The sequence below is a fragment of the Sturnus vulgaris genome, chromosome 11 (genome assembly GCF_052056855.1).
Source record: "Sturnus vulgaris isolate bStuVul1 chromosome 11, bStuVul1.hap1, whole genome shotgun sequence".
NCBI classification, from domain to species: domain Eukaryota; kingdom Metazoa; phylum Chordata; class Aves; order Passeriformes; family Sturnidae; genus Sturnus; species Sturnus vulgaris.
Genome location: NC_142253.1, coordinates 6,195,234 through 6,220,432, shown reverse-complemented (window position 1 = coordinate 6,220,432; position 25,199 = coordinate 6,195,234). Strand labels below are relative to the sequence as shown.

The following is a 25,199-nucleotide window of genomic DNA, read 5'->3' as shown; positions in this document are numbered from 1 at the left end:
AACACAGGATTCATCCAGAAAGCAGAAGAAGCGATTTGTTGCAGGACTAGGCACATTTTTATAGAGTGGTTTGCTGAACCAAGGACAGAATAAGCTCGTTGGTCCAAAGAAGGCAACACCTCTTGTAAACATGCTTTTATCACGTTCCTCATGCACTCCTCCTGTCCACAACACCAGGTGCTAAACTTTGTTACTAGTTCTTTCCCTTCTGTTTTCCTTTGAGTAGCTTGGGAAAACTCAAACTGCTGTTTTCCCTGGCTCTCACCAGCATCCACATTTGTGCACTGCAGGAAGGTGAGGACTAGAGCCTGAGAGCAGATCTGCAGCATCCACAGGTACCACTCACAGGCAACAGCAGCATTTCAGCACAAGAAAAAGGAGTGGTGACACTTAGGCAAGCAAAAATTCTGTGGAGTTTTTACCTTTATGTACATAAATGTTTTTGAAGGTAAAAATGGAATTGGCTCATGCAAAAAAAAAAAAAAAGAATTTAGATGATGGTATATGTCCCGTTTCACAGCTATTTTTGAAGTCCGGCTCTCACTGTTACACGTTGACATATGATAGAAACAAAATTGAGAGCACATGGGAGTTGTAACAGAAGGCTCTCAAATACCAACTGCTCAAACACAGTGAGTGCCACATGTCATGTCTCATACTTCAGCCTGAAATCCAGATATCGATTAAGTTATGAGCAATTTTATTAACACTGGGCCTGTAAAACAGGGATGTTAAGTGCTGTGGTGCTTGAACTGAAAATGAGGAGTTGTGACCTCAGATGAAGCCTAAGAAAATTTCATAGAATCAAGGCGGAAAAATTCCTCCAGGATCATTGAATCAAACTTTTAACCCAGCACCACTGTCTTCACCACTAAACCATATTTCATATTTTGCCACTAAATTGTGGTGGACATGATCTCTGGCATAATGAATTTGCCCTTGATGCCTCCACACAGGGAAATGCAGATTAGCCCACTGCTCTGCCCATTCCTGGGGAGTAGCTTTGGAAAGGGGCAAGCAGCATGGCAGAGACACAAACACATGGTGCAGCCCTACAAAAATCCATCACCCATTGCCACAGTGGGGAGCAGGAACCCATAGCCTGATGTGGAATCCCACAACTGCTGGCTCCTCTCCTCAGATCAGTGTGGGGAGAGGAGCTGGCAGTGTCCCACCTGGGTATTTTGACACTGAGATGGAATTCCAGCCTGTGAAGTGTCCTTTTCCAAAATTCTGAATATATTCCTCAATGTATTTCACTTCCTTATTTGCTGATAGGAAAGCTGAATGCCTTTCCCCAAGAAGGGGATGAAGACTACAGTCCTTTATGAATGGTACTTCAAACCAGCTGCAAAAACACAAACCAAAGTAGTAGTGATGATGTTGATATAAAGCATCAGTACCTGTTTCCATTTTGCCATCCAATGCTGCAGGACCGTCAAGCACCAAACTTTTGATTTGGAGGAATTCATCTGGCTCATCTCCTCCAACGACAGTGAAGCCAAACCCCCTGCTGCTTTTCCTTAGCTTGGTGTGGATGAACTTCCCTTTCAACTCAGAAGGGTTTCGTGTAAAAAAAGGTTTTCCTGTGTAGGAAGTTTGGGAAAAAAAAATCTATAAGCAGGCAGTCAAGAGTGTTTGATCTCTTTCCTCTGCCCCTCCCCATTCTAACGAGTCCATGGACAAACACAGCAGTGTGCAGGGACAGGACTGCATCTCACTCCTGCACCCTCTCGTCTCATCACACTCCACCTGTCTGCCCGGATCCAGGCATGCAGTACAAGGTGTGAACAACACCCCAGTGCCTGGCACTTTGTTAGCTGCAGTGAGTCTACAAATGGGGAAGCATGCTGCTTTAAAGAATGGAATATATTAAAGCTGGGAATGCTGGCTTAGATGTGTGTCTTATCTCTGTCCTGAGGTGGTTATATCCATGCCAGGAAGGATGGGGCAGGGTTAGGGGGCCTCCCACAGAAGGAGTCTGCAGTGAGAGTTTCTGCAGCAAGAAGCATCATTATGTTTTTCACCACTTGACTTTCTCCCAGCCCACTGAGCAAAAAGCAATTTCTGAGCTCTGAGAAGACACTGACACCCCTTAGCATAACCCCCACCATTGCTACTACCCTGTGACCTCCTCTGGTGAAAAAGGGGAGGACGTTGATGTTGTTCTTCAGACACTGTTTGAAGTCTTTTCTCTTCCCTTTCTGCTCCTTGCCTGTTGTGGATGAAAGGCTTCCGGTGTGAAGTACAAATCAAAGAGCAGCCCAGGACCAGAGCAGTTGTGCTGGAGGGCTGGGAATGCTCTCTGGGAGCACAGTTAAGAGGGAAAGAGGTGCTCCACGGACAAAAACTCATCCTTGCAAAGCATGTTGCTCAGGCTCAGAAAAGGGATCATGGTTGCTGCACTTCACAGTGCCAACACTAAACACCTTTGCACTTTTAATTGTTTTTAATGCTTAGCCTGTGCCACTAAGCCCTCTGGTGACAGCTCCAGGATCAGCAGTGGGTATCACAGCCAACAGAGCTGGCACACTTTCAAACACCTCAGCAGCATTGCTGTGGGCCTCTGCTCAGAAAGGAGACCTCGGGGGAGAGCTGGGGATTTGAGACTTGTAAGCCTTTGAATGGGGGGGGGAAATGTATATTTGAAGATTATTCATGAGGAGGCAGTGCGAGGACTTGTAGTTTTCTGCCTTTGAAGGGTGGCAGAGGAACATGGCAATCCTGCACATCATGGGCAGGTGGTCTGCTCAGACCCCAGCCTGCAAAAAAACTCTGACTATCAGAATGCAACCCAGTGCCTCAGGTAACAAACACAGCTGAGAGGCAGAGTGCAGTGGGGCTCATTTCTGGTTCAAAGGACAAGCAGAACAAGCAGAGCTTGCTGGTGTCTGCCCACAGACACAAGCTGAGCTTGCCCAGCAGCAGCAGGACTGCAGCACCACAGGCTACATCCCACCTACAGCATTCAAGGGGGTACCACTTTTGAAATTAGTTATCTACAAAACCCAGGCTTGTGAGAGTGTTGCCAGGGGCACAGGGAGGGTTCCTTGTGCCCACGTCCCTGCCATCAGGGGGAGAGATGGAAACCTCTGGGCATGGAAACTGGAAAAAAGCCGCAGTAAATGGGGAGAGAGAAAAGAGGGAGCAGCACTGAGGAAGGAAGAGGAAGGAATGAAAGAGAGGAGGAGTCATCAGCAGGTACCAGGATATGTCACTCAGAGTGGTGCTGAGACAGGTGAATGCTCTGCTTTAACACTGCTGCTCAATTTTGGTGGCTGAGCAGGCTCCCAACGTCACCCCTGTGTGATGGCTCCTTTGCATCACCATGTGTGGATGCTTGGGCAGCCTTTGCTCCAGCCTGACTGTGGAAAAGGCAAAGGTGACACTCACAGATGTCTCCAGGAGGAAGGTCAGCATTTTTGGGGCACTCTGATGACATCTCTAAACTCAGGTGCTTGGTGGTCAGGGTGCCATCCTCAGACCTCCCATGTTTTTTTCCTTGCTACCAGGTTGGATTACTCTAATGTACTCCAATAGCCCTTAGGACTGTGCTGGGGGCTTTGGGTCCTGTGAAAATCCACATCTGTTTTGGAAGGGCTGATGTGCTTCCACCTGCTGCAGAGAGCACTGCCTGGCTCTTCCAGGCAGGAAAGGCTGCCTGGGACAGCAGCACTCCAGTCAGGTTTGCCTTCAGAGACCACGGGAGTTCTTCCCAGCTGCTCCCAACTCTGTCAGGAAGATGCATTTCAGCCAGATTCCCCCTCTCACCTTCCCCAGGCTCTGGCTCCTGCAGACCAGGGCAATGCCACTCACTTGCTATGCAATTCAGAAGTAGTTAAAAAAAAGCCTGAAAAAAAAGCCTGCTTACAACCACCTGTAACCAGAGAGCACTTTACTGCCACAGGTACAAGTGGAACTCCCTGCCCTTGCTGGTGACCTCACCTGGCAATGTTTCAGCTCATGCTGCAAATTCAGGAATGATTCGTGTCCTGTCTGGTGAGTTATTTAAGGAAAACAACTGATCTGTTAGTAACTGGCTACAAAGACCACTGACACAATAAATAAAGCTGTAATGGCCCAAAGTACCTGTACAAAACTTCTGAGTAAGTCCACTGTCTTTGAAAATTTGGAATGCTACATAGAGAATAGCCACAATCCTCTTATTGATGCACATAATCTTACTCAGCTCTTGCATTCAGAAACAAATGTAGTCTTGAAACAACTAGTCTCAAAATCTGGGAATTTAGATAAGCAGGCACAGGCCCTGGTGTGTCACTAGTTGTGGAAATACTGCCCTTGTGGTGGCTGAGGAATTTCGTTTTCGGGAAAAAAACCTTGTTGCTCTTTTACAACTGGTTTAACAAGGCTGTTACCTTGTACTGGTGCTTCCCGAACTGCCTCTTGGTTGTTTGAAACATGGTTTGGAGCAGCAGGTGGAGGGAGAGATGGACACTCCTCTGTCCATTCTAGAGAGGGCAGAGAGGGAAATGTTACTGGTTTCACAACAGCACCACGAGCTGCTGCATGTGCACATGCTGGGAGTGTGGGGGTCAAGCAGAGGAGAGGTGAGAAGAATGGTAAGAAAGGAAACAGAGTCACAGACAGAGGGAATAAAATGAATGGGATGTCCAAAAACCAGTTCTGAAGGATCTCTATATCCAGGTCAACTGCTCCATCTGCTGGGACATCCTATCTCACACTGAAACCTGCGACGTGATTTGCATCTCAGTGGACTTGACATTTAAATGAAATCTACTCCCTGTGCCACTTCTGGCATCTAAGTAGAAGAACAAACCCAAATGCCACAGGGCCTTCACTGTAGTTGGGCTGCATTTGAAGAAAAAAATGTAAAATATAAGAAAGGAAAAAAAAGGGGCTGGCATGGAGGAAATTAGTTTTAAATAAGAGTTTCAAAATAAGGAAATTACTTCAGATTTTAGAGCCTGACAACATACAAAGGTCTAGGTTTAGGAAGTTTCTCATGCAGGGTTTATCTAGTGCATGTAAGTGCCCACTCCTCATCCCCTCTGACAGCCTGAGTCCCAGTGCAGACTGGAACAACACCAGCTATAGTAACTAACTTGATGGAGCAGACTGAAGAGGAAAATGTGTTTTAGCTGTCTCTGGGAAGTCTAGAAACCTTCCAGAAACAGAGGACAACATAAAGAAAAATCTCTCCCGTTTGACACAATTGAAACCTTCTACGTTTAAGTGATAACAGTTGTGATTTCCTCCCTTGCTGCATCCTCTGTGAAGGACAAACACAGCACGGTGCTGCCATGGCCAGGGGGGACATTCCCCCATGGATACCCCACCCTCCACACCCTCAAGGGTGCCAACCTTCTGGAGGCTGCTGCTGCTGTTCCAGCTGCTTCTTCCTCTTGGCTTCAAGAACTGGGTTTTCATACTGTGTCTTCCGGTTGATGTGGCTGGAGATGGAAGAGAGCCATGGATTAGGGAAACCCTTTGTGCAAAAAGCAGGAATGAAAGAGGCATTGAAACTCCACTTTCTGAGGAAAGGAGTGAAATACCAAACAAACCCAACAGCAGTGGGTGTGGAGCAAGGCTCATCCCCAAAAAGAGTATTTAGAAAAACAAGCAGATCCTGGTATTGATATGATGTCTTGAGTAGGGATGGCTAATTCCTTCAAGTACATTAAAGTAGTGATCTATCTGTGAAAAATGAGATTAAGGCAGGAAAGGCATACTGTCTGATTGCATTTTAAAAGACAGACCTGTATCATCCCTGCTTTAATCAGACTCCCAGAGGTGCAGTCATTTCCTGGCTCACCCAAGATAAAAACAAAGCAAAATAAAACAAAACTAAACAAACCAAACTCCAACATCTGTCAGTGATCTGATCAATGCACAGATGGGTGTCTTTAAAATATCTGCAGGGATGCAGGCTATGAGCTGGGCTCCAAATGGATCAAAATCTATCCAGAATCTGCCACCAGCAAATACTCCCAGTGGAAACCAGCATTTAGTGAAACTTCAGCTACTTTCCTTAGGCAGCTTTTGAGCACTATGAGATGCTGAGAGCCAATAGTTTGTACTAGTTCCAGGAAAAGAAAAAAAAAGTCAGCCCAGTCCTATCATGGCAGACAAGGCATGCACTCAACAGAGGATTAACCACCTTAGGAAACCAAGTGATGAAAACAGCAGCCACAGATGCTGGGGTGGCAGGGCTGGGACTCCCTGAATGGCTCATCAACTCTTCAAGAGCCATTTTCAGTAGTGATTTTGCTACAGCAGAGGAACAGGTAGACCTCAGAAAAATATATTACCTTAAAGCCAATCTTTGTATGCAAAGCAAAGTTTACCATTAAGAACTTGCTATTACATTGTCTTCTATCCACTATGCCTTTATTTAAAAAAAAACTACATGAAAAGCAACCACCTTCTCAAGTAGTTGTGACAGAAGCACTCCAGGGATTTATGTTCAGAAATTTTTCTGCAAAAGATCAATATTAAATCACTAGAAAAATATTTAACTTACTAAATAAAAAATGAGTTAGTGAGTTCTAACTCACTGAAAGTGAGATCTAAATCACTCACTGAAAAAGATTTCCCATTTCAAGATATCTTCGGAGAATCAAGAAAAAATGATAACTACTTTAAAAATGGCATAAACTTTTTCATGATACAATTGTCTCTCAATAAAAGTATTACGTAATAACAGAGTGCCTGATTTGAAGGGACAGAGATAAACGCTAAAATTATAACCATCCTGCTAGCTTAGAGACAGCCAATAAAATAAAATTATGTCTTATTGCAGTTAGTTTTTTATTTAATTTGATCAGTAAGGAGTGCCACAAAACTAATGGGCATATGTATATAAGTGACAGGACAATATCCTGTAAAGATCTCTTGGCATGGCATTTAATAGCTGAAAAATATTCTTGATGTCTTTGGTAAATAAATGTCAAGCCTTAATTACACAGTTTGCTAACCTTGTTTCCCTAGGCACAGATGGTAGGGTCAGAAATGAGCCAAAGCAGACAGAAACTGTATTCCATGTCTATTCTGAGGGCTATCATAAGCCATCCTACTAGACAGGAGTATACACATAATTAAAAATTCATTTTATGGGGTCAGTGATGAAACAAAGCTCTGATCTCTGGTTTCCCAAAGGAGCAATCTGACATGTCCATAAAGGAGAAGCTGCTCTAATTCCACAGAGAGTCCCATTAAACCTGTAATTCTATTCACAGCCACGCAGCCTGATGCAAGAGCCTCTGCCATGGCTGTTGGGCCACACCATCTTCTCCATTCCTCTTTTTGGGTGTTCTCTGTCACGACTGGCTGCTGGATTGCTCTGCACACTCATTTTGTGACCAGAGCACTGCACAAAGGCAATCAAACTCAGTTAATTGCACACTCATTAATGTTCTCTGGATAGAAGTATTTTGTGAGGTGCTGGGGCTCCTGCACACCCCAATTCTGCTCCTGTTTTATTTGAGCTCAAATCCCTCCCAGGGCACTCCTGTCTGCCCTGAGCCCACTCTGGGCTGGATGGGGAATGGCCAGACAGGGCTGACCTCTCCCAGACCCCAAAACATCCCCCAGCCTGTAATGGGCCAAGGTCTTCTCCTCCTCCTTGGTCTGAGATGTTACCAGCACAGCACAGAGTGGGGTGCAGGGAAATTCTCCTGCCCCAGACAGCCACACCAAAACAGGAAGCAGCACTTACTCTACATAGTAGACACCATATACGGGATCCTCAATTTTCTCCCAACCAGCAGGCAACTCTGGAAATAGAAAAAGCATTACTGAAGCCTCCAAGGCAGGGTTTTTTTTTCTGACAGGCAGCTGCTCCTGCCCAACGTGCAAAACTCATCAGTAGATCAGACCTTGCTCAGGATACTTTTCAGAATGATCACAGCCCCCTTTGAAGGGCTGGTACCACACCAACATCCCAGCCTGTGAACCTGTGCTGGGTCAGCACATCACTGGGGAGACGCCCACACTGGTCGATTTTTGATTTACTTTTTGCATTAAATGAGCAAATGCTCAATAAATTTCCTGTCTGGGACTGCCCCCCTGGTTTCTCCACCATGACCAGTGGCCCTGGATGGAGCAGGGCAGGGGAAATCAATCAGGAAAGGCCAGGGCATTCTAACACCAACCCATGGAGGTGGAAGAGACTATGGCAAGAAATTGTCCCCACTGACAGAAACCACTTCCATCTCCTGTACCAGGGCTGAGACATTTATGCTCACCAGTGCAGAAAAGAGGATTTTTTTACTCCTTTCTTTGGGATTTGCATTGCTCAGCCATGAGCCCAACACAAAACCAGGACAAGGTGGATTTAGCATGTGTGCCAACACATGGAACCCACCCAAGAGGGGCTGGCACATGGGTGTGTCTCATTGCACAACACTTCCTGTAAGAGCACACTGCCATAGCCACATGGAACAGAGACTTCCTTCCTTTCATTACCACAATTGACAAAAAACAGTTCTGAAGATGAAATTAACATTTTGAAATGGATCTGCTTTTGTTCCTGTTGATCTTTGAGACTGCAGATAGTACTTTAACTATAATTAATGAATGTAATGCAATCACTTCAGCATCCAACTGAGGGTTATTAAAGATGTATGTGTTACTTAAGGGCCTGATCCTTGTGCCACTCATTTAAACACTATGTTCCCATTGGCTGGGGGCAACAAAATAATCATCCTATTAACATTACAGAGTGCTCTGTTTGTGTAACACTGTGAGAAAATTCAGAAAATGCTCCACCACACTATGGACTGTGCACATGTGGTACCACCAACTCTGCACATTCATTTACATATAGAAAAAACCCAATATAGTTGGATAAAACAAGTTCAAATACCCCACACAAAATAATTTGTCAAAATTTAACATGAAATTTGTCAACACTGACAGCAATCTATGTTTGTTCATTATCAAATGCAGAGATTTATTTCCATTAATGGCATCAATATTTGAGCCGATACAATCAACAATGGCCCATTAATTAGAATAATGTTGCCATAAGGATAGAAATATCTCAAGACTGGAGAGGAACAGAATCTATACAAACACACATGGACTAATTACTCAAAGTTTATGTTTGTGCTCAGAATTGGCTGAGATCAGATGAAATCAATTTTCATGGGTTTTGCTCCACATGTCCCTTATTTGCAGATAAAAGGCAGGTTTTCCATTCTTATCATTATTTTAGCCTCATTGTGTTTAACATCTTTGGATTCCTTGAGACATAAGCCATCAAATGCAAGCCAATGCTAAATCCTGGGCATGAAAAAACTCCATGTTTTTATCAGCAGAATGAACACTTCAGAATTAGACATTCCTTTACACCCTGCAAGTTTATCTGAGACAAAGTCAGAAAGCTAGAGGCCAATCTTGAAAGTCTTTTTGCCAAGGGAGCTCTCAAGTTTGCAGAGGAGTCCCAGAAGGTGAGAACACCATGGGAATGGCTCCAAGAGTTTCAGTGTGATTCAATTAAGACCTGGCATGCAGTTGGGAAAATCACAAGCTGTTGCAGCCATTTAGTTTGTTGCACTGTGGTGAAAGTAGAATGGGAAAGAGATCAAGCTGGGGTGAAAGAAAAAATAAAAAGTCAATGAGGGAAAGGAGAAGTGATGCACAAATACCTTCAAATGAGTTCCACCAGTTTTCACGCTAAATATCTTTTGTCTGTTTTGGACTATCAAGTGCTTTTTAATTTTTAAACTTTAAGCAAAAAAAAATTGTTTTTTTTTCCTTCTGTTCACAAAAGATTCTGATATTAAATTTCTTTTTTTACCCTTTTAAGCTATTTTCACAAAAGATCAGAACACCAGCACTTTCCTAGCACCAAAAAAGGGCACTATGCCAAAATCTTTATGCATCTTTCTTTAAGGAACAAATCTCTGTATTTTCAGATATAACAATATACCAAACTGCAGCTTTTCACGCATTTCTTGTTGATTATGTAGATGCACTTTTCGATGCCTACAAGCTTCCAGAAGTTCTCTAAAGTAAAAGGCAATATTCTCCATAGCCATATTGCAGTCTAACTTCTTAGCTGCTTTAAATTATTCATCTCCTTTCTCTATCTTTCCTGCCAAACTGAAGATGATCCAGAGCATTAGATTTTATCACAAAGGTGAGATTTCAAAAAAACATTTTGCATCATTAGGAGCCTGAGTGAGCCACATGGTTTTTATTTTGGTACATCCATGCAACACCAGTGCAGCCTCAGAGCATTTATCAGCAGGTGGGTAAACTCAATGGACAAATACCTAATGTCACGATTTTAAACCTTGGATAAGTACATGGATTCCTGTTGAGATGCTCTAGTATCCTGCCCTACATACAGAGGGGATGGATGGATTCCTAAAAATCTACTTCTCGAGCCAGCAGGTCTTTCAGCTGCAGCCATGCACTACTGTGAAGGAGCTGGAGAGGAACTCAGCACACTCAGCTCTTACTGCTCCCTGTGAAGCCAGGACTGGTGCAAACCATGTCAAATTCTGCTTTACAGGTTAAATTTTTGTGTCTGAAGAACAACCTTCTGTTAAAATGAGGTGATGTATTACTCCACAGCTCTTTGGAAAACAAGAAGTTGTGAAAATGCCTCAAGTCTTAATCTCCTTGTATTTAGAACAGAAACTGTTGATAAGTTAAGGTGCTAAATAGCTGCTGCCAACCAGTTTTTACTAACCTGAGTTACTACAATTATACTAAGTTTTCATGCCACCTCCCTAATGTTGCTCTATTGAGTAATTTAAAAATGTCTTCTTTACACTGCAACATTTGCTCATCTCAACAGCATATTGATGGGCTGTGAGCTCATATAAATCTCATATAAATAAAACTTATAAATAAAACTACTCAATAAAACTTATCTGCATTGAAACAAAGGGAACATCTCGTGATGTTCTAGCAGAACACTTGTGTACATAAGTGCCTGCAGATCCGGGGTCAGGCTCATCAATTAATGAGTTTTCCTGCATCTATTTTTTCAGCTCTGCTCTTGGACTAGTTCCTGACAGCAGACTGAAAGAAGGGTAATTTCTGTTTAATACTGCCTCTAAATTTGCTTTTTAAAAACCTCCCTCTCACTTTAAGCCACTGTTTGTGAAGACCTTTTTGAGAGCCCTTTGCAGATTGTTGATGTGCATCCACCTCCTTCTGATGCTACTTGGTCTGCTGATGATCTTTTGTACAAGCTGCACATAACACTCATGGACCACTAAAGAGACTGCATTCCTCTTTAAATTGCAATTTCTTTCAAATTCTTGCTCTATAAGAAGTTGGGCATATTATTCCAGGCATATTATTCTTCTGAATATTTATTCAGAAGAACCATTTGTGGAGCAGTGTTCCAAGTCCACTGCTGGCTGCTGATGCCATATCCATCACACAGAAGCAGTGAGCAGAATACACTTACTTGCAAGTCATTACAGAAACCAGAGCTTAATTCTCTGGTAATACAATTCCTCCAGTATGCAGAACTATGAACTCTTAACTACAGTCCTTTTTAAAAGCAATAATGGTCCTAGTGGAAATAAAATCCTATGCAACCTCTTATCCTTTCAGCTCTGTGAGTGCACTAGAGCATAGCTGAACAGAAATAACAACTACCTCTGCCATCAGTATAAACACAATGAGCACTGCTGAGATTAGATATCAAGACAGCATCCTTCACAAAGAGATGCAGCAAATAAAAGTGTACCACATCATTGAAAATCATCTGTTTATAAAATCACTGACTGAGGGAAAATTTTAAGCTGTTTCATTCACAAGCTCAGCTGAAGCATCCGATGTAATACTTAAACTTTCGGAATCCCATTTAGCTTCTATTGTCTGGGAAATGGCTTGGGCCCCCGTGAAAAAGTATCATGAGCTATTTCATTTCATCTTTGGCATCTATAAGTTTTTTCCTGGAGCCAGAGATGTCAAAAGAAAAGACCCCAACTTCTGCAGAGTGCAGAAGGAAGTGGCTTCAAAACAACTTTGCAAGACTGGGGCTCTCTAGCTTTCTTCAAACTCTGAATCAATAAGAAAACCACTGCAGATCTGAAGCTAGGGGAAGATAAATGCTCTGTGTGCTGGGGAAGTTTTGCTGATAAATTACTCCTGTTGAAATAAAAAAAAAAAAAACCTGAAAGATGCAAAATGATACAAAGGAAAAAGTAAGTAATTAAAGGCTCAAAACAGTGCAGTTGAAGTCAAATATCAAAATGAGAGATGGATGATTTACCTAGTTCACTGTCCAGTTCCTCCGTGTGCACCCCTTCTTCTCCAAGGGAAGAGCAGTAAATGAGACAGAAAAAATTAAAAGAAAATTTCAGATACCAGCCCCAAGCAAGAAATTCCCTACAGCAAACAGCAGAACCAGCACTAATTTTCTACACACCAAGCCCAAGCTTTCCATTTATCACACCTCAGTGATCAGAATATTGATGGATTTGATGCAGATAATGAAAGAACTGGTTCTTGCACTCCCAAAACATCTGCATCAATGGACTACTTCCATGTTATGGTTTGATATGGCAAAGTCATGAAATTGTGATTTTCTCACTGCAGTGAGGCTTTTCCCTCAGATCTGTACCGGTCTGACCTTTGCAATCTGTTCTACAGACACATGGATTTATCAGAAGGCCAGACCTGGATACTAATGAAGAAATCTGAGAGGGAAACCTTGCACCTAAATAAGGACTAATGTAGCAAGGTTTTCAAGAAAGCATCTAAATTTATGTGCACACAGGGTCCAACAGACTTCACTGTCCTACTCAGATGATTTAAGATAGGCATGAAGCGAGGTGCCTTGTTTAACTGGAGGCACAGACCCACAGTCCAGATGCACTGGTGAGGCACAGACAGGAATGCACCAGTTTTAGCAGGGCACCTGGGACAAAGATCACATAATTTTTCAAAGACACAAAGCCATCAATATTCGCTGTTGCTCCATTTATCATTATCTGCTCCATATTCATAAGTTAACAGTGACACAGATGATTAAAGTATTGCTTGGCCTATAAATAATAATAATGTAGTCTGAAAATGAAAGATGATGACAAAACCAGAACAGAGATGGTAAAAACAATCTTGGACCCAATACAGCAAAGTTTAAGCCACATAAATGAATGACAGAAGCAACAAGAAAATGCAGGGCTGCAACATCTGGACACACAAAAAAACCACTTCCATGACCTCTTTGCAAAATATTCTATCAAAGCAGTTGTTTGGGACCATTAGTGTGAAATACAAATTGCAATTTCCTCTGATAGCCTAAACAATGGGAGACAAGCAAAAACTTTCTTAGGAACACATATCCCGATAAAGCAAAGCACAAGGCAACTGCAGCCAAACAAGTCTGAAACAATATCTAACATCTACAAAATCCATAAAGAAGGTGGGATGAGCCTGGCAACTCACATGCACACACACACCAAACAAAACAGAGGAGTCATCCCACTGACTTTGATGGAATGACACACAACAGTGACCCTTGCCAAAAAACGTCCAGCTTCTATGATGAAGCAAAACTAACCTTCTCTTCTCTTTTTTTTTTTTGTGAAACATAATTATTATGTGCTAAGTAAGATTAGAGCAGCCAAGCAAAGCAGTGCAGAGCACTACTGTAACTATGAAGCAACTGGTTAAACTAATGAATGTTAAAAATATCCATTAATGAGCAACTTGGTGAATGAAGTGAAGGGGTGTGTGGGAAGATGAAATTAGCTGATTTTAAGGAGTTGATAAACAAAGATGCCACTGCTCTCCAAAATTATGAACTCAATGAAATACAATAATACCAGCTGTATGTTTCTATTCCAAATTAAACAAATTATTCCAATGTTTGCTTTATAATTGCTAAGAGGACAAGAGAAAGACTTTCCCTTCTTCGAGGAGACTTAAAACTGTGTAACAGAGGAGCTCAGTCACCCTCTGTAGCCTTGTGGGACTGGCTGCTCCTGGCCTGGCACATCCCTGTGGTTTGAGGATATCCTGCACTGTGCACTGGGAAGTTGGTGACCTGCTTCAGCCTAGACTGCAGAGGTAAATTCTCACACCCTGCAAAATCTCCCAAGTGAAAGAGGAGAGGTTGAAAAATGTGTAAAAACAGTTAACAGCACTTCTGGAGGCCAGAGTTGAATTGAACAGTGAAAAGGGATTGAGTTCATTCTTTTATGAAATAAAATTGTTATTTTTACTAAGATGATTGACACCAGTAGGAGGTTCACCATATTTTGAAAACTGATTTTTTCAAGGACAGCACCACACTGATACAGAGAACCCTTCCATTTTTAAGAAGTGTCTACCATGACACCATTATTAGCCAAGATTATGTATTTCAATACCACCACCCTTCCCAGTCAGTAGACCAAAATTCCTTGCAGGTTTTCCCAAACATTTAAGTTACTTTCATAATCTGCTTTTTCTTCTAGCATCTCCTAGAGGAGGCTGGGAAGTGACCTCCTTTAACAGTCCTGCATTTGGCTGCTCTACATTGGACAGTGGCTTGCATTTCCAACATCTCAAGGAATACCAAATCTTAGTGCAAATTTTCAGCGTCAGAAATCCACACTTCCAAATGGAATTCGTTTCAGCAATCACAACACTGTGCAGACTGTCAGCATGCAACAGTAGAAGTGCAGCAATTGAGTTATTTCTGCTCCAACAAGGAAACAACGACGTGACTCTCTCAATCCATGTGAAGCAGGCGGCTGAACACACGGAGCACGCAGAGACTCAGTCACTCCCTCCCACACAGCAACCCAAGGAGCAAACATGTCAGACAGCTTTGAGTCTTGTTCAGCATCAGTGACTTCTCAAATGCCTTTGCAAAAACAGAGGCCTCTCACTTGTAGCACCTCCTTGATTTTTATTAAATCATCTGGCACCTCAATGGCTGTTTTACATTCACAGCGATTTTACAACATAGTGGATATTGTCGCTTTGTACTTACTCGTGAATCTTTTTTAAAATTTTTACAAGTCTTTCTGGATACTAGTTATTAGAAAGAGAGAAGGGAAAGGAAAAAAGCCACCTAGGAATGGCTCAAACACAGTATTATGTCATTATTTTTAGTCTCTTACCATCATCTTCACATTCTTCTAGAGGCTTCTGCTGTTTGTTCAGGCACCGTGGATCTAGCCAAGATGTTGTTTTTGTGTTATGGCTGGAAACCAAAAATGGAAATATGACCTTTGTTAATAAAGCAGAGTTGAAGTATCTGTGACATTAAAGTATATATCCTCTTTATTATTCAACAGACCTGGAGGCATACTTTTGATTCAAAGAAACAGATCTACAATTTGATGTTGTGCAAACTAGTCGATCAAATCACAAGAACTTTGGCATTGAAAACACAAAAGTAACAAGTGAAAATATACAAATCAGCATTCCTGACTGGAAAGAGTGCTGCAATATTATAATAGTAATTTCCAAATTTTTGCCTTTGGTGGCTTGTTTTCAATTCCAAGAGCTGTCACTGAGCTAAAGTCAGAAATTTCCCTTCCTCACTAAATTATGCAGTGAGCTTTGTTCCACTTTGACATGTCTAGAGTTGACCTAGGCATTAGTCAAAAATGGTTTTGATTGAAAACTTTATAATTACACAAATAAAAATGTTCTGTCTAAGCCTTTGATGGAAGTTGAACAGCTTTACTTTCAACTCTTCCTTTCTACAAGTCCCCTGACAGCCTCATGATGCCAGTCCCAGCGGTGAAGGTTGCATAGTAAACAGGCTTAAAATACATTTTTCTAGAAGTTATTTTCTCCCATAATTTCATTTGCATAAACAGACAATCTGGTAATATAATGCCTCTTCTACAACCTGGTGTCATGTTAGACACCACCTGCTAAGATATCCCTCCAGTCCCTGAGGTATCACTTATCTAGCTTAGCCTTTAACACTGCTTAACAGTTTTAAGTTTCAATACCGTAGTAATGCTATTTACTTCTCCATCAAAGTCTCAAAGAGATTTACAAACTGAACTTTAGCCTCACAACGCTCTCATGAGGGCTCTGTAAGGAGGGCCATGATCCCTGAAGAACTAACAGCCAACCAGCAGACTTGTATTGTACTGGAAGAAAAGAGGCCAGGAGGATCTGAGTGAGTAAATAAAAGGCCCTTGTTTTACACATCCCACTACCCAGCCCTCCCAAGGCAGGATGAGCAAATGTGTTTAATCTTTGTGTGTGTTTCAGAACAATTAATCAGCACCTAGAAAACTGAATGGCAAGAATTCAGCAAGCCAGGCAAATTAACAAAAATAAAGCAGAGGGGGTCTGCCACCTTATTTACAAGCAAGTCTGCACTCTAGCTGAGAAGGAGGGTGGTGGGAGGGGAGCAATAGGATATTTGCATATTTCTTGCAATTTTGTACTCGCTAACCAAAGGCTCACGACAGTGCAATTTGCTGAGGCACAGAAAATTTAGCTAAACACCTTTCAGATCACACTCTCAGGTGGAAAGGATTGTGTTAGACCTGGAACATGCACAGGTAACAGGGGACTGGGATATGCTGTGTAATGAAAATTCCAATTAAAGCACCAGAGAAACACATCTCAAGAGCCAAATTGCTCCAGCTACATCAAGATTGGTTATCTGACACACAGATCTGGCCTCTCAGGACCTGCACTGGTTCTGTGCAAGAAGTTCATGCTGCTCCCTTCAGCACCCTGACTTGATACCCAATGTACCACAGATGCTGTAACAGACATCTGAGCTATCTCGGGTCCACACTGCTCATTAGTTCACTTTCTTAATCTGATACAAACCAAACTAAATGGTTTCTAGGCTCAGGGTGTCCTTAGAATTAATAGAACTGCAGTCATTCAGTGCTGCATCCACACCAACACACCCAAAAATCAGCCCCATGTGAACGTATCCTCCAAGCACAGTGCAGAGAGGGAGCAGGTGCTGCTCCCAGAGCTTCACAGCACACAGGCCCATGTGCACAGGCTGTGTTTTCCCAACACATACATGATTCTCCTGACAGATTATTGGAGGTGCTGCAGTCCTGAATTGTTAAGAGAACACAGACACAGCAGGCATGGGGGTGGGTCTGGGGAAATCGGTGGTGGCAGTGGAACCCCTGATGGAAGCACTGTAAGGAAGGACAACAGGGGCCCCTGTGGGGTCAAAAAGGGGAGCAACTGACTGCTTGAGCAGCATTTAATACTCATCATCTGTCCTCCTCCAAGGAGGGAAATGGCAGGCTGAACAGGCTATTAGGCTGTTCTACATACAAAGGGCAGAGTGTACATCAAATAATGAGGTACCCTGAGGACACAGCAAGGGGCAGAAAGCCGTGCTCAGGGCAATGGACACTTCTGGGTTTCATCTGATGAGAATTTAAATTCTGCCTTCTCGACCTTGTCTTACACTCAGGGACTCTTGGAGCCTCTTCAGGTAATTGAGAGTGCCCTGGAAAATGGCCTTTTTTAGAGCAGCCCTCTCCCAGCTGAAGAAGGGCTGCTGTGGTGCCCTCAGTCATCCCAGCTCCTCAGATCTTCTGGCAATCTTCTCTCATGTGTTCCCTTCCCACTGCAGCCAAGGGAAAACCTGCTCTTGAACCTTTCCCTGTCCAAAAGTCTCCTCTCCTGATGATGGAGCAGGACTGCTGCCCTCACAACCCTGATCCAGAGTAACTCTCTGCAGGAGAGAGGGTAATTAGCAGAGGAAGTTCTTCTGCAGTAACTGGGCATTGGCTTCTGGTGGGGTTTCCACAACTGCATTAAACAGACCATCAAATCCAAAATCAATTCCTCAACCCCTCTTCTACTTGGCAGCTAAGGGTTTGAGTTTCAAAGGCTAATTGAGTGTTAATGTCTAGCTGAACTCTATGCAAGACATCTCTTACACTAACAGGTCCTATTTTATAAGTTACTCTTACCTCAATAAATTTAGACAAGTATAATTTGAGACTATTATTTATGGCTTGAAAAAAAATCAATATCATCATAAAACTGCTGACAGCAATCAGCTCTTAGGCAAATACTGCAGAGCTTGAGGTACTGGTGTTCCAAACTTGCTGTGCCTACCTTGCACTGAGCTGCACCTTTTGCAAACCACTGGAGAACATTAACACGTTTGGCCCCTTTGCTGTGATGAGGGGACAACAAAATCCATCCCTGGCTCTGCTGCCTGTGCACAGGGCTGGAGGAATCCCCTCTGCTGCATTATGCACAGACACAGGCGCCAGAAATGAAGTCTCAGCCCTTCCAATTAGGAGCTTTCAATCCACCCGTGAAAACAACTGGCCTGCATTTTATAAGTGTCTGTTGCTGTTGTAACTACCCTCATAAAACAAGCAATTCCCACTGCCTTGGAACTCAGGAGTAATTTGGAAGTTCATCCAATCAGGAAATGCAAACCCCCTCCAGAAGCAGTAAAGAACTAACAGCTCTGCAACCTAACTGTACACACTAAATATTTAATACACACACAAAACACACCCACGGAGGTTTACTTATGCCCAGAGAGAGATGGAATCAGAACAACAACAAAAAAGTGCTTTACTCTATAAAATAGACTTCTCCGTTCTCTGTGTAGGCCATCTCCCAGTTTTCTGGCAGAGGCCCTAGGTTATCCTCGGCAGAAGGAGGTAGGTATTGAGGGAGGCTCTGAGATGGTTCCGTGGTGGGGACGTGGGTGTGCCTCTCAAGGGTGGACGCTGGGGCTGCCTCTCTCGCGATCTGCGTGCTGTGCTCCTCTTGCTCACCAGACTCTGCTGCAGGACAAACACACACACACACAGGTAAAAGTGACAATCGGTCCTTCCCTCGCCTGCTTTGCTCCTCCAGGTTTATCCTGGCGGTTTTCCTCTCCCAGCCTTTTAATTGACGGGACACAGTGATGGATGTAGCGAGGGCAGAGCCCCAGCAGTCCCTGTGGCAGCAGGGCGAGCTCACCTTGCCCACACACGCTCTGCCAGCCAGACCCTCTCCAAACAAACCAGGAGCTCTGATCAGCTCCAACAGACCCTGCTGAGGCACCAAATTCCTCCAAGCTGTCTGAGCCACGCCTCACTGGTGTAGAGGAGTTCAGTGTGCTTTCGAGCAGCCTTACAGGTTCACTCCTGCAGTGCCAATTGTGGGACAGGATTAGGAGGATAAAATTTCTTGTTTGAAGAACGATCAAAAGAGGAGATTTTACAAGTGAAAAATGTTGCCAGAAGCTCAAAGTCAACAAGCTAATGGTGAATGTCTTCAGTGCGGTGCTTTATTTTAAATTAAAAATTAAAATGAATGTCAGCACTGTACCATGTGTCCACATATTGCTGCTCACTATTGCCCGTTCTTGCTGTCTGAGGAGGTTTATACTCATCACAGTATCCTTCCAGTCAAAGACAGTCAGGAGTATTTTATGCTGTATCTGGCCCTTCTCCCTCTAAGGAAATATTTCTGATGCTTGTATCCATGCAGTTTTGAGCTGTATCCATGAAACATTGCTGCTCATCCCTTCCCATCACTAATCATAGTAAATGCTCCCCAATAAACAGGTCTAAGCCCTCTCTCCTTCACAGAGAGGTTTTGGCAACAACAGACAAATTCGAAAATTAACCCTGTGTCTACCAGAGACTTTCTCTGCTGGTTTCTTGAAAGTGTTGAAGATGCATGGCAGTACTTGCACATCCCCTGAGAACCTCAGTACAAGCACAGACAACAACACCCTGAGCAAAAGACAGAGAGTTCAGTGTCACCCTCTGCCAAGTCCCCAAAGAGTAGGGCTGGAAGGGCTTCACAGACAGGACCTCAATTCACAGCCCACAGCCCAGGAAATAACTCCTTCATTATCCTAGTCTGTGTGCTGCCATTACCAAAAGAGAAGGACATCATAAACTGAGAGGAAGAGGAAGAAAAACATCTAGACTATATCAGTACCCTCAGCACTTGCTTTTCAGCCCTCCTGGAGTTTGATATTTTTAGGTAGAGGATGACAAGATAAAGAAGCGTGAAAGAATCATCGCCAGCTAAAAACTGAGAGTACAAACATGCCAAAATCTGGAAAACACAAGTTACCAAGAGGTCTCCTAGGGAAGCAGGAGCATTTTAAGATGGCTAGCACACTTTCATGTGAAATAAGCATAAGGAATCACTTTGGTATATGAGAAATAACTCTTGATTCTGTGCTCATTTAATGAAGGCAAGGGGCCAGGGTGTGATAACGTTGTGACAAATGAGCTGCATCTTCCAGTATTTCATCTTGCAAAGGAAAACAAGCAAAAGAAATGATGCTCAAGCTACTTCAGGAGCACCAAACTGAGACGGGCAGCAAGAAAATCAAATAACAGATCTCTCACCAGCTTCTTCCCAAAATCAGATCCCGTGACAAAGGCTGAGGCTGCTGTCATGTCATGACATATGAGAACCCCCCCTTGGTGCAAAATTTTGTCAATGAGCTGGTAAGCAGAGACAGAAATTCCAACCTGGGAGAAATTAGGCTGGCTAGAAGCAATTTGAGTTGGAAGTGTGTAGCAGGTGGCAGCCAAACAGAATACAACCCTCAAAAGCCATTTGACAGCTTGGCCCAGAGAGGACCAAAACTAAATCTCAGCCTAAATCCTTTTAAAGCTCTAAAGAGATATTAGAGCCAGGACATTGGCAGGTAGGAACTGGCAGGATCCTCTGACTCATCAGAGGCTGGGAAGGAGAATTTTCATGGTGATAGGAAGTGATCAGAGGACAAAGGACCCGGTGCCAGTTATGGTGAACTCCCACAGCAAGCAGCTGGGAAAAGCTTGAAGTTGGGGATAATACTTGCTCAGTACCTGCCTCAAAAGGAGCCCAGAAGATTAATTCAGCTTGAAACTGAGCTAACAGTGCTCTAAGCACTAACAAATACTAGGCCTGGGGACATGGGGAAGAGCTCTTGCCCCTCAGAGCTTCACAAACTTCCAGCTGATTGCTGTGGAATCTCAGTGGATCTCCAATAGTGTTTTACTCTGAATGTGCCTGCACAGCACTTGACTTTAGACTGCAAAGGTTTCCAGTGATCTTTCAGCCAAGGCTTGATGGTAGCCATGGTGGGAATCTGTGTCCAGCAGGACACAAGACCTCCATGAAATACAGAACTTGCACCCATGCTTCAGATCTCATTCCTGCAGCCAGCAGCACTCCATGTGCTGGGAGGTACCTTGGAGAAGAGGACCTAGGACAGAAACTGTATGTGATGGGCAGCTCTAGATGCAAGGAAGGATAAAGGACAGCAATATATTTAGGAAGGAGCAATAATTAATTTCAAATGTAAACCTGGTTGAGTAATTTCCTACTGTTTGTAGCTGTCAACTATACCTCATTTCTCCCCTGAACTTTCTGCAATTAATGGATTTGAACTTTACCACATTTTTGTCTCACCCATTTCAATCCCACAAGGCCTTTTTGGAGACACAGCTGTGCATGTGGCTGTTCACACTTGGACATATGCCATTCAGGTGGTGGCCAGTTCTGTTTGACATTGACAGCTTTGCAGAAAACACATTAAATACAACACCCCCTCTTCAAAATCCCCCCCAAAAGCCTTCCCCAATGTATTCTAACTGAAGGACAGCAGTATTTTTGCTTTACCTGTGAAGCTACTGCTCATTTCAGGTACATCATCCTCTTCCTCATTCTCTGTATGCACTATGCCAGCATTTTGCATATCATTGTAAGACTTGGTTCGCTTTGGAGTCGACTGCTTGGAGCCAGACTGCAGGTTTTGCAAAGCATTGGTGGAAGTCACTTTCCCACTGAGGGGCTGGCTTGGAGGCTTCGGTGTTCCATAATAGTTACCTAGGCAATAGAGACACATTTGCATCTTCAAAAGAGAGCAGTTTATAGCAGTAACTTTTCTATTTCATTTTCTTTACGGTTCCAGTAAAATTTCCGTCCCTCCCCACAGATAAGTAAATAAAGAAGCTAACACGTGCCATTCCCATTTTTGGGGGTGCATACTTCATCTCTACAGCAGACTCAGAAATATTTCTTGCCTTTTTAGTTATTCTTGTCGAATCTAAAAGGAGAAGCAATGGTTGTATTGTTTAGGTGCACTGAGCGTACATGGGCTAAAACAAAAGGCAGTCATGGTGAATAGCAAAACTTCATCTCGTTACATCTGAATTTCAATTAGTAGCCTTTTTACATGTGTGCACCCACACAATGCTGTGGCAGATCTGGAGTGAGCCCTGCAGAAAATAAAAAATTCATGACTGCTATCACCAAGAGAAGTGATGAAAGGCTGGATGGCCTGCTTTAGTACACAGGTTCTTTTAGGGGGGATGTTGCATTTGGAAAGCAAACACTATTCTCTCTCTAAAAGAAAACTTGGTCAAAGAAGAGGAAAGGAAAGATACCACATGGCACTGCTTTCTTTGAAGAGGAAATTCAGCAGCTGGGTCAACTTGGGTAGAAGTGAAGAACCAGACCTTAAAGCTAAACTTGAAGGGACAGAGGTGCACCCCCAGTTATGCCAATACGTGTTCAGAATCCATCACCAGCTGTGATGGAAACAGTGCAAAGTGCTTGGGCTCCCTCCCTGTCATTTTAAGTGACCATGGAAGAGGCACAGAATAAGTGCACGTTCATTCATGCCAGAACAGCACAGAGGTATTTCACTGGCCTTGTTTCACTTTACCTTCACACCACAGCAGTTCTTGATTTGCCCTAAAATTCTCCACAGCAACTCCAGGTCTGGAATCTGTCCCCACAGCACTGGGCATTACAAGAATTCTATTCAATTCTATTGCAAGGTGAATCTTCTCATTTTTACACAATGACCTGCTGTATACAACAGTTTTATATAAAACTGCCCAAGATTTTTCTTTCAGGAATTACTGTTAATATTTATTTGCCATCTTCAGATTCCAAGGATAGAGTTAAAAATTTTCCCTATCTTCTTTGACGTCACAAAACACAGAGGATGCCCTCCCATATAGTTCAATTGTGGCAACAGTGTAAAATTCTTCTCTAAAACCTACATTTAGTTACATACTTCATTGATCTCCACATGCTATATATAACCTGAAAGCATTATTTTCCAATTTTTCAATATATATTTTCTCAGCCACTATAGGAGAAGATCAGGTTTGAGACCTCTAAGGAACCCGAAGGTACACAGGTGAAGTGATGAGGTGCACCTGCAGGTCCTGAGGGAACTTGGATGGAGTTGCTACATCACTGTTTACCATATTTGAGGAGTTGTGGCAACCTGGTGAAATTCCCACTGACTGTAAAAGGAAAAACACAACCCCTTTCTTATCAGTGGAGGACCCAGAAAGAGTGTCACCCCTGAGCCTGGCAGGATCATGGAGCAGATCCTCCTGGAAGGAGGATCCCCAGGACCCCTCAGGAGCTGGAATCCCCCTGCACTGGCAGAGTCCAGCTGGGAGCACCACTTAGGAAACACTTAAATAATTCCCCCTCACTGCCTCCTGCGAGGTGAAAAGGTATTTCTCACAGCTCTGAGGCCCAGGAGGGCAGAGCAGCTCCCACCTCCCTGCTTTTCCAGCAGCAGGACAGCAACACGTGCAGGTTTGTCTAAACAAGGTGTGCTCCAGCCTGTACACAGCAACGTGGATCCAGCTCCACGGGAGCAGCAGAGCTTTCATCTCCTGCTCATCATCTCAGAATCTTAAATGTACATTGATGCATAATTTATGGGGAGAAGGAAATTACTTCTTCTGGAAAGAGCCTCTAATGGGTACGGAGGCTCTGCAAGCAGGTTGCAGTTTCTGCTGGAGAAATAATTCTTATGCTCTACATACTGCAGAACTGTTCTGTATAAAAAGAGGAGGAATGGGGGAGAGAGAGTGCAATAGGAAAATACAAACGTAGGTGGCCAAAAAAAAAAAAAAAGTATAATTAACCCAGCTCCTATCTATCCTCTAACATTTCTCATGAAGAACACTACCCTGGGATTTTGTGGGTTTTTAAAATTTTTTTTAGGATGTTGCTTTGTTTGGTTTTCCAGGAAGGAAAAAAAAGTGTTCTATAAGGATATGAACTGCTAAGCAGAGAGAGAGCCATGTGTGTGCCATACACATGAAAAACAACTTTTATTTCTAGCACTGCACATCACCATTTTATGCGAAAGTTATTTCGGGTCTGTTTTAACTGGTTGAATTCTTTAGGATGGATGCAACAAAGAGGATGAAGGGCTTATATAGATGTTGATAGTGTGGGTTTTATTTCCCCTGGACAAGAACAAAGCACAGATGGTACCATCCCTCCTCCAATTACAGAGAAATATATGATTATATCTTCAAATTTTGTTCCTCTTCAGTTCCTCTAGCAACAGCAAAGCTGGAGTTCCTACCAGTCCACGGAGAGCTGTTCCTCAACAGAAAATCAGGAATAGTTCTCTAAAGTATTTCAGATTTCCTTACATCAAAATCATTAGTTATTTTTCAAACCAGCCATGGTTGTTGGCACTAACATTAGTGAATAATTACTCTCTACCAAGACAGTGTGCTGTCTTAGAGGATCCCTGTAAATATAAATAAGGATATAAAAAAAGCAAATATGAATTTGAAACTGAGCATGGCTGTGCATGTGTGGGGTTTATGGGAAATGCAGCCACTGGGGCTGAACTTTTCTTTTTTCACCACAGGAGGCAGATTAAGCCTGAGCCAATATTCGAAAAAATCAGAGCTCTTCCTTCAGATTGACACAAGGACAAACAGGCTGGGGAAACAAACCAGCTCATGATGAAAATCTTTAAAAGAATGCTCCAACCCAGCTTCCAGGTGACATGGAAAATGAGAGAAAAATGGAAATGCTGTCTTTTCCTCATGTTTGCTGCATGCAGTCAGCCCTATTTCTCTTCTCCAAGCAGTTATTTTTGAAGACATGGCATGTGGGCCTGGGCGTGGGAGCAGACACACTATTAGGGGGGACTGGTAAAAATAGTCATCAAACCTCATGTTTCATCCTCCAAATTGGAAATAGAAAATATTTATACTGTGACTCAGAAATCTAAACATTCTCCATTAACAACTGACAGTGAACAGCCCAGCAAGAGTTTTACAACACTCAGACTTGACATTATTCGTTCAAATTAAATCTATCAATGTTTATGAAAAAACATAAATTTAAAAATAGACTTTAACAGTATTTTGTGAGCCACTTGTAAGCCTAAGGAAGGGGCTAACTTCATAGCCAGTGTAATTTGTACTGAATATCCAATCAGCTCTAATTATTAACAGCATGTTACATGTGCATACACAAGCATCTGTCATCCCAGA

General features: G+C 43.0%; 1 protein-coding gene across 27 annotated transcripts in view; it reads right to left on the bottom strand.

The window, feature by feature from the left end:
- MAGI1 (membrane associated guanylate kinase, WW and PDZ domain containing 1) overlaps positions 1-25,199 on the bottom strand; it is a 329,749-nt gene that overhangs the window by 52,324 nt on the left and 252,226 nt on the right. For 13 of the 27 annotated variants that reach the window (XM_088171296.1, XM_088171298.1, XM_088171299.1 and 10 more), the window contains 8 exons: positions 21,544-21,750; positions 18,497-18,707; positions 15,066-15,148; positions 12,224-12,262; positions 7,697-7,754; positions 5,344-5,432; positions 4,377-4,469; positions 1,404-1,586 (listed from right to left, as the gene is read on the bottom strand). In XM_088171296.1, the coding sequence (XP_088027422.1) occupies positions 1,404-1,586; positions 4,377-4,469; positions 5,344-5,432; positions 7,697-7,754; positions 12,224-12,262; positions 15,066-15,148; positions 18,497-18,707; positions 21,544-21,750 (963 nt within the window). The remainder of the gene's footprint in view (positions 1-1,403; positions 1,587-4,376; positions 4,470-5,343; positions 5,433-7,696; positions 7,755-12,223; positions 12,263-15,065; positions 15,149-18,496; positions 18,708-21,543; positions 21,751-25,199) is intronic. The other 14 variants (XM_088171297.1, XM_088171301.1, XM_088171324.1 and 11 more) reach the window with 5 other exon arrangements.